General features: G+C 46.7%; 1 protein-coding gene across 1 annotated transcript; it reads right to left on the bottom strand.

The window, feature by feature from the left end:
- Positions 1-337: 337 nt before the first annotated feature.
- LOC141060825 (olfactory receptor 5V1-like) lies at positions 338-1,267 on the bottom strand. Its single transcript, XM_073557204.1, has one exon. It carries the CDS (start codon positions 1,265-1,267, stop codon positions 338-340), a length of 930 nt encoding a protein of 309 aa, XP_073413305.1.
- Positions 1,268-15,682: the final 14,415 nt, after the last annotated feature.

The raw sequence follows: 15,682 nt of genomic DNA, 5'->3' as shown, positions 1-15,682 counted from the left end.
GGTTTAATCAAAGCTAGAGATTCAGGCTAAACATAAGAAGCCTAGGAATTTCAGCGCAAGTGGTGGCGATCTGAACATGTGGTGAGGACCAGATGGGTAATGGTGAGGAGTGGATGGACAGGACAAGTGAGCGTTGAGGTAAGTATAAGGATTTTTTTTCATCATTTCTTATAATCTTGGATCTGAAGAGGTCCAACAGCAAAATAAGGGACATGAAATTTGTGGAAAATAATTTCTACGCAGGATGAATTTACTGTGAAAAAACGCACAAACAGGCGAATTTGAATTGTGCCTGATCTGCTCATCTCTAGTCTTAAGCTGAACATTGTAATTAGTATTAGAAGTGTATTGACAAGTACAATATATTTTGTATAGCATTTTTTATCTCTTCATTCCTTAAACTATAAATTAAAGGATTCAGTGTAGGCGTTACTGCTAGGTAAAGCACCGAGAAGATTCTGTCAAGTTCTTCCGAGTTTTGTGATGGTGGCCTCATGTACATAAAAAGTAAAGTTCCATAAAAAATTAGAAGAATGGTAAGGTGTGAAGTGCAAGTGGAGAATGCTTTCTTTCTTTGACCCTTCGAGGGCATGCCTAGAATGGTGACTATAATTCTATTGTAGGACATCATAATGAGTAAAAAAGGACACAGACCCATGAGGAAAGACTCCAATAGAATCACAATTTTAAACCTGTGGGTGTCACCACAAGAAATCTTGGTAAGTGTCTTAAACTCACAGAAAAATTGATTGATATGAGTGGATTTACAAAAGGACAAATGTGCGGCAAAAATGGTGAGAAAAACAGAATTAAAAAATCCAAAGATCCAGCAACCGTACACAATAAGGTCACACTTTGCCTTTGCCATGAGTATAGGATAATGTAATGGAAAACAGATGGCAAGGTATCGGTCATAAGACATCGCCGTCAATAAAAAAATTTCTGTACAAGCAAGAAACATAAAAAAACACATCTGAGTAAAACAGCCAACAAAGGAAACTCTGATATTTCCAGTGATGATGATATCAAAGAGTTTTGGAAGTGAAATTGAAATGTATAAGATGTCTACGAAGGAGAGGCTGCGTAGGAAAAAATACATAGGCTTCTGCAGATTGGGATCTAAGAGGATGACAACAAAAATCACAATGTTCCAACATATGCATGTAACATAGAGAAGCAAAAGAACAGCAACAAAGAGAAAATGTAGTCTAGTAATCATGGAAAAAGCTACGAAATAGAAGTCAGAGGTCAAAGTATTATTGTCCATAGCAGAGTAGTGGTTTAGTTGAATCTATAGGGAAAAGTTGTACTTCCAGGGCTTCATTTGCTGTTATACTATTTCGCCAGGTTTGATTTTTATTGTGTGTGGCTTCATGCTCTTTTGCAGTTGGTAGAGTACACATAGGGATCCAGTTCTTGTGTCCAAACAATGAGCAGTTTATTAAAATTCCTTAAATGATCACAGCTCACAAGTTAGACCAGCCTTTTCTTGGCACAAAGATGTGACAAAATAAGCAAAACAGTTCAAATAGCAGATATGGACTCACTTTAGAATAAATTCCTCTCTCTCTCTCTCTCTCTCTCTCTCTCTCTCTCTCTCTCTCTCTCGCACTGGAAGAGATTGACTAACACAATAAGGTCTGTTTCTGCTCACCCACAGATGGCTGTGAGTCTGCTCAACTGCCTTATAAGGCACGTAGAAAGTCTGGACTGGATATATGGGATTGACCATTCCCACCTAAACTCTTCTAGTTGCTCCTAGATCCCTGACTCAAAATCTTATCCCATTGAAAACTTCTCGCAACCTACTACATACCTCCCATCCATAACTTTACCACCTGCTTTCCTACAACGGATATCTCTTCCTTTCTAGATTCGTTGTCAAAATTGCTTGTTTGTTATCAAACTTTTTTAGCTTTGGCATAAAACAATAGGGTCATTAAGAGTTATGTCTCGAAAACAGTATGCATGAAAAATTAATAGCCACAAAATGTTCCCTGAAGCACCTACCCATCAAAATTGTGATTCCATATTGTTGCTGGTGCCTTATAATTTAAGGATCAAAACTTTCCTAAGATCCAAAATTGTAAGTAGCTTCTTTCTGTACTCTGAGCTGCTTGTTTTCTTTTTTTGTGGTATACTGACCTGGTGTCTTGTGTATATACATATCTGCTCCATTTCAGATTTCATCCACTACAAAGGAATTCATTGAGTTTGCAACATCTTCTTGTTCTTCAATAATATCTGTCATACTAAAAAAATGAGTTGTTTGCTTTATGACAGAGGGACACTTTCAGCACCAGGGCTTTATAATCATGGATTGGTTATTCGATCATGGCATCAAGTTTTCTTTTCTTCCCTGGTCTTCATAGTCTTTAGATCTAATATTCTTGTGAATAACCATGTCACTTCTTTTTCATTGAAGCCTAAAAATGTTGAAATGTACACTTCCAGATATATTATTTTAGCCTGCCAATGTCACAATGTCACAAGTCCAGAATTACTTGTTTTTAAGTACACATTTTATATTATTTTAAAGTATGAAGTGACAAATTGAAAAATATTGTAAAAAAATAAAAAATAAAAATAAAAAATGTAAACGTAGATGTAGTTGCAAAAGAAGAAACCTTGAATTTCTAATATTCTTGCTGTACATATTATGCATAACTAGATTTCCAGACAAAAGTGATCATAATTTCCATTAAAGCCTTTATAAAGAATATCTGAATGCATCTTCCTTTGCTTTATCAATGCTGCAAACAGGCAATTACTTACTCAATAGCTCACTAAGGGAGGAAAGGTCTCAAGACAAGTGTGCAATTAAAATTTCATCCATCATTACAACCTACAATTTATTGTTGTGTATTGAAGTTTAGAGTGTGACGTGAAGAGAATGAGCCCTTTCACAGTATACAATTAGAATAAGTCTTAACATTAAAAATGTAAGAAGCATTTTTAGTGAGTAAGAGGACTTGAACTCCAGTGCCACTTATTGGATATAATAATCCTAAAAGTCAATATCGATTGTTTAATAAGCCATGCCACGTGACTTAGGTTAAGAAGCCAAATCAGCCATTCCTTTCGCAGACACATGTTTTGGGGTGCTTTCCCTTCATCAGTACAAAGAAGGAGATCTAATTTGGCTATGTTAGGGCTGGTGGAACTCACCAAATAATAAAAAGATGGTAATAAGGTGCTTTCACAGCCCGTGGTCCACCGTGCAGAGATGATAACTGGTGCTCGGTCCTGTCCTCTGGACCATGACCCTTCCAGTCCATCAGCTAGTACGTTTTGTCATGTACCACCTTGCACCCAACAATAGCGTTCACCTAATAATCGTCCGTAGATGAGCCCGATGTCCCAGCAGATGACTTGGAAAACCAGGTCATGTGAATGGGTTTTAGGAGGGACACATGAAAGGTGTCGGTGATACCTAGGCGTGGAGGAAGGGCCAGACGATAGACAACAGGGTTAACTTGTTACAGGACCTTGAAGGGACCTATATAGCAAGGTTCAAACTTAGTGGACTAAACTTGCAGCCTGATATTATGGCCAGAGAGCCACACTAAGTCGCCATTGGCAAAGGTCAGAGTGGGGCGCCGGTGAGCATCGACGAAAACCCTCATTCTCTCCTTTGAGGCCCCGGATGGCATCCTGTGTGCGGTCCCAAATGACCCATGCCTCCACCTCCCATTTTGCCCCCCTAGAGTCGGTGAAAGACAAGGGCATCGGCACAGGAACCCACGGCTGCTGGCCGTAGTTAAGGAGGAATGGGGTTTGTCCAGTGGAATCGGCTACAGTGTTGTTCAGCACAAACTCCGCCCATGGTAGCAAGGATGCCCAGTCATCCTGCCTGGCCGAAACAAAATGTCGCAGGTACGTGACCAGGGTCTGGTTGGACCTCTCTACCAACCCGTTCGTCTCGAGATGGTAAGCTGAAGAGAAATTCAACTTAATGCTGAGTAGGCATCAAAGCTCTCTCCAGAACCGAGATACAAACTGGAGACCCTGGTCACTGACGATTTTGTCAGGCATACCGTGTAGAGGAAAACGTGCTTAACCCTCCGTCAGGAACAATGGATCTGACAGGCGCAGCTCTTCTACTTTCATTTCTCCCTTCTCACCAGATTTTCAGAAAACCCCCTCCCTCTAGATAGTCTCCTGGCTCTAGCTGCTGTGTGAAACCTGATACCACAGTTGGTCTGCAGAGCTTCAGGAAGGAAGATATAGCTGTGCTGGCTTCTCAGGCTCATTGGTCCCGAACACATCACACTTTATAAGGTTGGTATGTAATGTTTTTAGTCATTACTATTGTTTATTTAGCTTGTTTTATGAATGGATAGAGAAAGGTTTGTGGATATTTCATATAAATAAGGCAGATTTTCTTACAAATGAAAGTGTACTTCTCAGGAGTTTTGAAATTTGTGTATATCAAAGTTATTACTTTTATGTTGAGTAAATGGGTTTGTTTTGCACCTGATAATGTGTAGTCTCTTTTCTTACATCCCTATGATGGTCTCTGATCACTTTTAGATCACTGAAATTGAGAAAATTAGATATTCTAGGCATTTTTCTAGCCTGCGCTTGACAGGCACATTGTTCCATTACGAGTTTGTTATGATTGAGTCACCGTAGGAGGCAAAAACAGAAATGCTAGCTAAGTCCAGAAAACCAGAGAAGTTGGCAACTATCAGATTGCAGACCCCTGAACCTATCAACACAACTAGCAGTAGCCGTGGGGGGTTCCTACGATGACCTAGACCCCTCGATCACAGCCGGAGAGATACATAGGCCTAAAGAAGGAAAGGGGAAATCTAACTGCCCCAGAGCAGACCCCAAAGCAATAGGCAGCCCCCCACATATAATGACGGTGAAGCAAGATGAAAACACTTACACAGACAGAAAGACAGGCTGAGCAAAGACGGGGCCCAAAAACTACCTAGATAGGAACGGATAGGAAGGCTGCTGTCTGCAATCTGCCAAAACCCTATCAGAGACAAAAGCCAACAAGCTGATATAAAAATGGCCCTGAAGCAACTAAGCTTCAAAAACTAAATCAGCACTCAGGTACTTTCAGAAGACAGAGCTAACGGAACACTGCACACTCCAGCAGGGAGTGGCAGAATCCAAAAAGCAAGAAAAACAAACTTAAATGCAAAAAGGCAAAACAGAAAACTTAGCTTTAGGAGAGCAGGAATCAGACTGGTGTCCTAGAGTCCACAGAGAAATCACCCGCAGGGCAGAAAGGGCGTAGGCTGCCTTAAATCCAGTCAGTGACTCCACTCAGCCAATCGTCTTCATTAGTCCCAGGTGCCTGATAATCAGGCTCACTACCTTCCTTCACTAGAACAGGGAATTCACCAGGCCTCAGTGACGGAGGGGAAAATGAACTCATAACAGTACCCCCCCCTTGAGGAGGGGTCACCGAACCCTCAACAATGCTACCAGGGCGATCAGGGTGAGCCCGATGAAAGGCACGCACCAATCTTTTGGCATGAATATCAGAGGTAGAGACCCAGGAATTATCCTCCTGACCATAACCCTTCCACTTAACGAAATACTGGAGTCTCCGTCTAGCCAGACGGGAATCCAGAATTTTCTCTACCTCATATTCCAAGTTACCTTCAACCAATACAGGGTCCGGAGGTGCCACCTCAGGCACAACTGGCTCAACAAACCTCTTCAACAAGGACTTATGGAACACATTATGGATCTTAAATGTGACAGGAAGAGCCAAACGAAAAGAGACCGGATTAATAATCTCCAAAATCTTGTAAGATCCAATAAATCTAGGCTTAAACTTAGGAGAACCCACCTTCATAGCAATATTTTTTGATGATAACCACACCATATCACCAATCTTAAACTGGGGACCAATGGTCCTATGTCGATTGGAAAACCGCTGGGCCTTTTCCTGGGAGAGAGATAACTTATCCACCACTTGGTCCCAGATCTGGTGCATTCTCTCCACCACAGTGTCAACACCTGGGCAGACAGAGGGCTCCACCTGCCCTGAAGAAAATCGAGGATGAAACCCAAAGTTACAAAAAAAAGGTGACATCAAAGTGGCAGAACTAGCTCTATTATTTAAAGCAAATTCGGCCAAGGGCAAAAATGAAACCCAGTCATCCTGATCAGCGGAAATAAAACATCTCAAATACGACTCCAAGGTCTGTTTTGTTCTCTCCGTCTGCCCATTGGTCTGAGGGTGAAAAGCAGAGGAGAAGGACAACTGAATTCCCAACTTGGAACAGAACGTCCTCCAAAATTTAGACACAAATTGAACTCCTCTGTCAGATACAATGTTCTCAGGAATCCCGTGCAAGCGAACCACCTGTTGCAAAAACAGGGGCACCAACTCAGAGGAAGATGGCAACTTAGGGAGTGGTTCAAGATGAACCATCTTAGAGAACCTATCACAAATCACCCAAATAACAGTCATTCTTTGAGAGACCGGCATATCAGAGATGAAATCCATTGAAATATGCGTCCATGGCCTCCTGGGGACCGGCAAAGGCATCAACAACCCACTAGAGCGAGAACAAGATTTAGACCGGGAGCAAGTCCCACAGGACTGCACAAAATTCCTGACATCATGAGACAAGGTGGGCCACCAAAAAGAACGACTCACCAGATCTCTAGTACCAAAAATACCCGGATGACCAGCCAATGCAGAGCAATGAACATCAGACATCACTCTCTTCTTCCACTGGTCAGGAACATACAACTTTCCACTGGGACAACGCTCAGGTTTGTCCTCCTGGAACTCTTGCAGAGCAAGTCTCAAATCGGGCGAGATGGCAGAAAGAACTACCCCTTCGCCTAAGATGGTAGCAGGCTTGGTCACCACAGGAGAATCAGCAAAGAAACTCCTAGAGAGGGCGTCTGCCTTGACATTCTTAGTTCCAGGAAGGAAAGAGACCACAAAATCAAAACGTGTAAAAAACAAGGCCCACTTAGCCTGTCTGGGGTTCAAGCGTTTAGCCGACTCTAGGTAAATCAAATTTTTGTGGTCAGTGAGGACCACAACTTGATGTTTGTCTCCCTCCAACCAATGTCTCCACTCCTCAAATGCCCATTTCATGGCCAACAGTTCCCGATTCCCCACATCATAGTTACGTTCAGATGTAGAGAACTTTCGGGAAAAGAAAGCACAGGGATTCATTTTAGATGTTACCGGATCCTTTTGGGACAACACTGCTCCTGCACCAATCTCAGAAGCATCCACCTCTACCTGAAACAGGAGTGAGACATCAGGTTGCCGCAGAACCGGGGCGGAGGTAAATCTAAGCTTCAGCTCCTGAAAGGAAGCAACCGCCTCCGGAGACCAATTCAACACATCCGCACCCTTCCTGGTCAGGTCAGTCAATGGTTTGGCAATACTAGAAAATTTTGCTATAAATTTCCGATAAAAATTAGCAAAACCCAAAAACTTCTGGAGGGCCTTCAAAGAAGTGGGCTGAACCCAATCATAAATGGCCTGTACCTTGGCCGGGTCCATTTCAATAGTTGACGGAGACAAAATAAATCCCAAAAAAGAAATCCTCAGTACTCCAAAAAGGCATTTTGATCCTTTGACATACAGAGAATTCTCTCTCAAGATCCGGAACACAGTCCGAATATGTTCCACATGAGCATCCCAATCCTTGGAGAAGATCAAAATATCGTTCAGATAGATAATCAAAAATTTATCGACAAAGTCTCGGAAAATATCGTTCATGAAGCACTGGAAGACAGAATGGGCATTAGTGAGCCCAAAAGGCATCACCAGGTACTCAAAATGTCCCTCCGGAGTATTAAACGCCGTCTTCCATTCATCCCCCTGCTTAATGCAGATAAGATTATACGCCCCCCTGAGGTCAAGCTTGGTAAACCAGCAAGCACCTCTGACTCTAGAGAATAGATCCGAAATCAGGGGTAACGGATACTGATATTTAATAGTAATTTTATTGAGGGCACGATAATCAATACAAGGCCTTAAAGAACCAGCATTCTTGGCCACAAAAAAAAAAACCGGCACCTAAGGGTGAAGAGGATGGTCTAATATGACCCTTCTCCAACGCCTCCTTAATATAGGACTGCATAGCCTCATGCTCGGGTAGAAATCACCTACAGGGCAGAAAGGGCGTAGGCTGCCTTAAATCCAGTCAGTGACTCCACTCGGCCAATCGTCTTCATTAGTCCCAGGTGCCTGATAATCAGGCTCACTACCTTACTTCACTAGAACAGGGAGTTCACCAGGCCTCAGTGACGGAGGGGAAAATGAACTCACAACAGAGTTAGTGCGAATATTGTTCCTGACGGAGGGTGAACAACGCCACCAAGACCCACGCAGAAGGCACCTGCGGAAGAGGCACCAAGTGCACCATTTTGGAAAAATGGTCGGTGACTACCCAGATAATGGTGCAGCTACGAGACTTTGGTAAGCCCACCACAAAGTTCATCCTGACCATTTCCCAGGGCATGTCAACCACCGGCAGGGGGTAAAGTAGCCCAGCAGGCCATTGTCAAGAAGACGTATTCTTGGCGCAGGAGACACACGCCCGAATATAGTCTTCGACGTCATAGGCCATATGTGGCCACCAATACGTCCTCGCCAGAAGCTCAGATGTCCTCTTGGTCCCAAAATGTCCACCCACCCTGGACAAGTGAGCCCAAGAGAAAACCTCCGGTCGCAAACTAGGTGGCACAAAAGTCTTGCCCGGGGGCACAGACTCAAGCGAAACCGGGGCCACGGTCCTCAAGCTCTCAGAAGGGACAATTAGCCAAGGCTCCTCATCTGATTACATTACGGAGCGGGAGAGAGCATTGGCATGAATGTTCTTCTCCCCGGAAAGAAAGTGGAGGATGAAGTGGAACCGGGAGAAGAACAAGGACCATCTAGCCTGGCGAGAGTTTAGCCGCTGGGCGGTTTGCAAGTAAACCAAATTTTTGTGGTCGGTGTAGACTTGGAAGGGATAGCGAGCCCCCTCCAAGAGGTGTCTCCATTCCAAAAAGGCCAACTTCATAGCTTGCAACTCCCTGTCCCCCATGAAATAGTTCCTCTACGCTGGTGAGAAGGTCTTAGAAAAGAAGAAGCAAGGATGCTTCCAACCTTGAGCATCCGTTTGCAACAGGAGTGCTCTAGCACTGATGGATGAGGCATCCACCTCCAAACTAGATGGCTTATCTATATCGGGGCGATGTAAAATGGGAGCGCTAGCGAAGTGTGACTTGATAGAGAGGAAGGCCTTGGAGACCTCCTCCGACCACAAGTTGGGATTTGCTCCCTTCTTGGTGAGGACACCCCTAGGGAGCTACCAAATTTGAGAAGTAGGGAATGAATTGGCGATAATACTGAATCCCATAAAGCGCTGCACCGCTTTGAGGGAATGGGGCTCCTGCCAATCCATCACCGCCTGTAGCTTGGCAGGATCCATGGCCAATCCCTGGGCGGAGAAGATGTAGCCCAGGAAAGGCAAGGACTCCTACTGAAACACACACTTCTCCAACTTGGCATAGAGGGAGAAGGTGGGAGTCTATATCTGGAGAGTAGATGAGAATATCATCCAGATAGACTACGACTGGGGTGGTGAGCATTTCCCGGAAGATGTCATTCACAAAGTCTTAGAAGACAGCAGGGGCATTACAGAGCCCAAAGAGCATCACCGGGTATTCATAGTGCCCGTCCCTGGTGTTAAATTCTGTCTTCCATTCGTCCCCCTAACGGATGCGAATCAGGTTGTAAGCACCCCACAGATCAAGTTTAGTAAAAAACCCTCACTCCCCACAACCTATCAAATAGCTCAGATATCAAGGGCAGAGGGTACTTGTTCTTAACAGTGATGGAGTTAAGATTCCTGTAGTCTATGCATGGACGTAGTTCTCCATTCTTCTTCTGCACAAAGAAGAACTCCGCCCGTGCAGGTGACACTGACTTCCTAATGAATCCTCTTGCCAGATTCTTCTGGATGTACTGAGTTATTGCCTCTGTCTCTGCGAGAGACAGTGGTTGATCTCGACCCTGGGGAGGCTCAGCACCAGGCAAGAGGTCAATATGCAGTCATAGAGGCGGTGAGGCAGAAGGGTCTCCGCAGTTCTCTTGGAGAACACGTCCGCATGGGGCCAATAGTGTTTGGGGAGAGAGGAAAGATCTGCGGGTAGCTCTGTAGTAGCAACCTGAATGCACTCCATCTGACATCTACCCTCACAGAATTTACTCCATCCCAGAATTCTCCCTGAGGACCACTCTATATGAGGGGAGTGGTAACGTAGCCATGGTATCCCTAAGAGGACCTCATCAATTCCCTCAGGAATGACTAGCAGGGAGATAATCTGATGGGATGGAGACATGAATAGAGTAAATGGGATGTCTCATGAGTTATCTGTGAGGGCAGTGTCAACCCATTTATCACTTGTATGGTCACTGGTTTGGTGAGCATCACTAGGGGTATTGCGTGCCGTCGGGCAAAGGCAGAAGACATAAAGTTGCCCTCTGCCCTGGAATCCATGCAAAGCTATACCATATGGGTGGATGGGCCAATGGTAATTGTCCCATTGAAAGACAGTTTGGAGGAAAGTGCCACTGCGTCCAGTGAACAAACTCCTGTGGTCACTAAATGGGGACGTTCCCCCGACCGCTGAGGACATCTGGAGGCAAAATGTCCTGACTGCTGGCTGGGGTGACAGACCTAGAGTGCACCAGCGGTACGGGACTTAGATCCCGCTCGTGACACCTCCAAGGCCTCATGTGGCTCGGATGCCTGGACCGGAGATTCCAGAGGTTTGGCGAAGGTGGGAGCCAGCCGAAACCTCTGCCTACACTGGTCTCGCTCCAACCTCCTCTCATTAAAACGGAGGTCGATGCGAGTTGACAATGCTATTAGCTCCTCCAGTGTGGCGAAAATCTCCCTAGTGGCCAAAGCGTCTTTCACATGGTCAGCCAGTCCCCTCCAAAATACAGGGATAAGGACTTTGTCCGGCCACTCCAGCTCAGATGCTGAAGTCCGGAAGTGGACGGCAAAATGGCTGACCATGGATGAGCCCTGTGTCAGTGCCAGCAGCTGGAGCGCGGTATCATGGGTGACTCAAGTCCCCAAAAATACCTGTTTTAGAGTGTTAAGGAACCGCGGACCACCCTGCACCACATGATCGTCATGCTCTCACAGCGGCGTAGCCCACTCCAACACCCTGTCCGACAGCAGGGAAATAATAATCTCTACTTTAGCCAGCTCTGAGGGGAAACATGCAGCCAGTAGCTCCAGGTGTATCACACATTGGTTCACGAGTCCCCTACATAACTTGCTGTTACCTGAAAACCTCTCAGGCAGCAGGAGGCGGGTGTCATGTCGGACGCTATTCACACCACAGCGTCCGGCAGGCAGAGGTAGTTCCACCTCCGTCCACTATAGCCTCAGTGGCGCCGGCTTGAGTTTCTCAGGCTATCGGGGGTTAATCTAGCTGAAGATCAGGTTGGATGTTTGGTCACGCCCACGGTCTTTAAATAGTCGTGCTGGCCTATGGGCGTCGCCGATTATAGCTTGTGTGTCATACCAAGTGGTTCCGGTCAGGAGTGGAGGTGTTGGAGAGAGAGAGATTCATATCTGGTGTCGTATGATCCATTGTTACCTTCTCGCCTTCCCATATTTGTGTTTTGTTGTGCCCTGTTCACATTACTGTATAGTCCTGTGTGTATGCGGCGCGGTGCAGTTTAAGTTCTCCCTGTCTGTCTTTATTGTTTGGGGCTTTGGTGGTTTGTCTCCTCACTGGGTGGAGGGTGGAGGGTTAAGCTTAGGGCTGAGCAGGAGATAAGGAAAGGGTGGAGGCTCAGGCATTTGCACCATCAGCAAAAACCCTGGGTTGAGGGTCAGACAGGGTTTCCCCTAGTTAAAGGGACATCACAGGGGCCCCGGGTATTTCTGCCTTAGTTGACCTAAGCCCCGCGTGACATTATAATCGGCCGACATTTTTCAGGAGTCCATGGATCCCATGGATTCCATAACCCGCCAGTTGGCGGCGCTGTCCTTACAGGTCTCCGAGTTGAAAGGGGCAGTTCAGCAGCAGGGCCTGGTAGTAGCGAAGGTGCAAACGGCATCTGCAGGTGTCGGTGCAGAGCCGAAGATCCCGCTGCCAGAACGATTCTCAGGGGAACGCAGCAAATTTGTCATATTTCGGGAGGCCTGTAAGTTATACTTCCGCATGCGCCCGGCCTCCTCAGGTAATGAGGCTCAGCGGGTGGGCCTGGTGTTATCATTACTGAGTGGGGACCCCCAAGCATGGGCATTTTCCTTACCAGCTGACTCTGCTACATTTCATTCTGTCGATAATGTTTTTTCTGCACTCGGGCTCATTTATGATGATCCCGACAGATTAGCTCTAGCAGAATCTAAAATCCACGCCCTCCGTCAAGGGGAACGTATGGCGGAAGACTATTGCTCCGAATTTCGCCGTTGGGCAGTAGACACACAGTGGAACGACCCAGCGCTGCGGAGTCAGTTTATTCATGGGGTTTCAGGAAGAGTTAAACAGGCCCTCCTGATGTATGAGACTCCTGCATCGTTGGAGTCTGCCATGAGTTTGGTTATACGTATTGATCGCCGTTTGCGTCAGGGGGCACAGGAGACGCTACCCCTGGGGGAAAGCAGGGGTGCAAGTGTGGTTGCTGCAGGTGAGCCCACTGAGCCTATGCAAATTGCAGGGGTGTCACAGGTTAAGCATCGCGTCCCTGGGTTCACGAAGCCCGGAGCATGTTTTTACTGTGGTAAAAGGAATCATTATGTTAACGCTTGTCCTGTGCTACCGAAGAAGGTCACACCGGCGGAAAACTACTAAGCTCAGTGGGTATGGAGGAGACCCAACTGAGCGTATGCATATCCTCCATGATGGTATCTCAATGTATGCTCCCTGCCAAGGTTATTATCGCGGGCAGAGAGCTACCAATATCAGTGTTTGTGTATAGCGGTTCCGCCACCAATCTCATAGATGAGGAGTTTGCACGCACTGCCGGGTTTAAGATCGAAAAACTCCCTCATCCTATTCAGGTGGTTACCATTAATGCCGCTCCCCTTCCTCAGGGGGAGATTACGGAGTTTGTGGCTGAGGTGAAACTCCACATTGGGGTCCTACATTTGGAGTGGGTTACGTGTAGGGTCCTCCGTAATCTCCCAGCACAAATGGTCTTGGGTTTTCCATGGTTGTCCAGGCACAACCCAGTGATTGATTGGAAAACTCAGGACATAGTCCAATGGAGTGGTTTTTGCCAGGACAATTGCTTGGCCACATGTATGTCCGCCGTGACGCCCAGCCTTCCGGAGGCTTTGCAGGATTTCGCGGATGTTTTCTCTGAGAAGGGTTGCTCAGAACTGCCTCCACATAGAGCCTATGACTGTGCGATTAGGTTAAAACCCGGGGCCAAATTACCTAAGGCCAGGATGTTTAATATTTCTGGTCCAGAGAGACAAGCTCTGAAAGACTACATCGTGGAGAGTCTGAGCAAAGGACACATCCGGCCTTCGTCCTCGCCTGTAGCAGCGGGGTTTTTCTTCATTAAGAAGAAAGATGGGGGGTTACGGCCGTGTCTGGATTTCCGGGAGTTAAACCAGATTACGATCCGTGATCCATACCCGATGCCTTTGATCCCTGATTTGTTCAACCAGGTGGCGGGGGCAAAGTGGTTTTCCAAGCTTGACCTCAGGGGGGCGTATAACCTCATAAGGGTCCGTCAGGGGGATGAGTGGAAGACGGCCTTCAACACTCCTGAGGGTCATTTTGAGAGCCTGGTTATGCCATTTGGGTTGACAACCGCGCCTGCTGTTTTCCAACATTTTATTAATGACGTGTTTGCTCATGTCCTGGGGAAATTTGTGATTGTATTCCTGGATGATATCCTCATTTATTCGAGCGACCGGGACATTCATTTAGAGCATGTCAGGCAGGTGTTACAGTTGCTCCGTGAGAATAAGCTCTATGCTAAGCTGGAAAAATGCTTATTTTTTGTTCAGGAGTTGCCTTTTTTGGGATATATTGTGTCCGCCGCAGGGTTTAAAATGGACACCGCTAAGGTGCAAGCGGTGCTACAATGGGAAAGGCCTGATAATCTGAAAGCGCTCCAGCGGTTCCTTGGGTTTGCTAATTATTATAGGAAATTTATAAAACACTTTTCTACTATAGCCAAACCGCTCACGGACATGACAAAAAAAAGGTACCGATCTGACTAGCTGGTCTGAGGTGGCGATACGTGCATTTGAGCGTCTGAAGAACAGTTTTGCTTCAGCCCCCATTCTGGTGCAACCGGACGTGTCTAAACCTTTTATGGTGGAGGTTGATGCGTCTGAGGTGGGAGTGGGGGCAGTACTGTCACAGGGCTCATCTTTGAGCGATATGCATCCATGCGCCTACTTCTCCAAGAAGCTGTCGCCGGCCGAACGGAATTATGATATCGGCAACAGGGAGTTGTTGGCCATCAAATTGGCTTTTGAGGAATGGCGACACTTCTTGGAGGGGGCGGCTCACCAGGTCACAGTCATCACCGACCATAAGAACCTGCTCTATCTGGAGTCGGCCAAGCGTCTGTCTCCTAGGCAGACTCGCTGGGCATTGTTCTTTACACGTTTCAATTTTCTGGTGACTTACCATCCCGGGGCTAAAAACACCAAGGCGGATGCCTTGTCCAGGTGTTTTCCGGGGGTAGAACCTCGGGAAGAGCCGGTACCCATCCTCCAGGAAGGTGTAGTGGTTTCGGCTCTCACGACTAAGGTAGAGGCGGAGATTGCCGAGGCCCAAGAGGAGGTACTGCCAGGACTTCCCACCAACAAATCATTTGTACCCCTTCATCTTCGTCTTAAGGTGTTGAGGGAACATCACGACTCAGTACTGGCTGGTCATCCAGGGGTTAAGGGCACCTTGGAGCTGGTATCGCGTCGTTTCTGGTGGCCCAAAATCCGGCAGGACGTGGTCTCGTACGTGGCAGCTTGCATCACGTGTGCCAGGGCCAAGTCGCCCCGAGCCCGTCCTGCTGGCACGCTACAGCCTCTGGGGGTACCTAATAGGCCATGGACAGAAATCTCCATGGATTTTATCACTGACTTGCCAGTCTCGGCGGGGAACACGGTCATCCTGGTGGTGGTTGACCGATTTTCAAAGATGGCGCATTTTGTCTCATTGCCCTCCTTGCCCAATGCGAAGACGTTGGCTCAGGTGTTTGTGCAGGAGGTGGTCAGACTCCACGGAGTTCCGTCGGACATAGTATCTGATAGGGGAACTCAATTTGTTGCGAGGTTTTGGAAAGCTTTTTGCTCACGTTTGGGGATCAAGTTGTCACATTCATCGGCGTTTCATCCACAGTCAAATGGTCAAACTGAGCGCATGAACCAAAATCTGGAGCAGTATTTACGATGCTTTGCGTCCGACAACCAAGAGGAGTGGTCTACTTTCCTTCCTCTGGCCGAGTTCGCGTTAAATAATCACCGTCAAGAGTCATCGGGAGAGTCTCCGTTCTTTTGTGTTTACGGTCAACATCCTCAATTTTGTACCTTACGTCAGGGTGACTCGGGGGGCGTCCCAGAGGAGGACCAGCTAGGAGCTCAATTATCATCGGTCTGGAGAAGGGTGAAACAGTGATTGTAGAGCATGAGTGCGAGGTACAAGCGGGTGGCTGACAGTAGACGCGTGCCAGGTCCGGACCTGTGTGTGGGTGAATGGGTGT

Source organism: Dendrobates tinctorius, unplaced genomic scaffold, assembly GCF_039654945.1.
Source record: "Dendrobates tinctorius isolate UK_male_01 unplaced genomic scaffold, ASM3965494v1 ptg000245l, whole genome shotgun sequence".
Classification (NCBI taxonomy): Eukaryota; Metazoa; Chordata; class Amphibia; order Anura; family Dendrobatidae; genus Dendrobates; species Dendrobates tinctorius.
Note: the sequence above shows the minus strand (reverse complement) of the source record. Positions and strands in the feature narration are given on the sequence as shown.

Excerpts from the sequence above, each read along its gene's own strand:
- LOC141060825 (XM_073557204.1), bottom strand. The coding sequence starts at position 1,267 with ATGGACAATAATACTTTGACCTCTGACTTCTATTTCGTAGCTTTTTCC.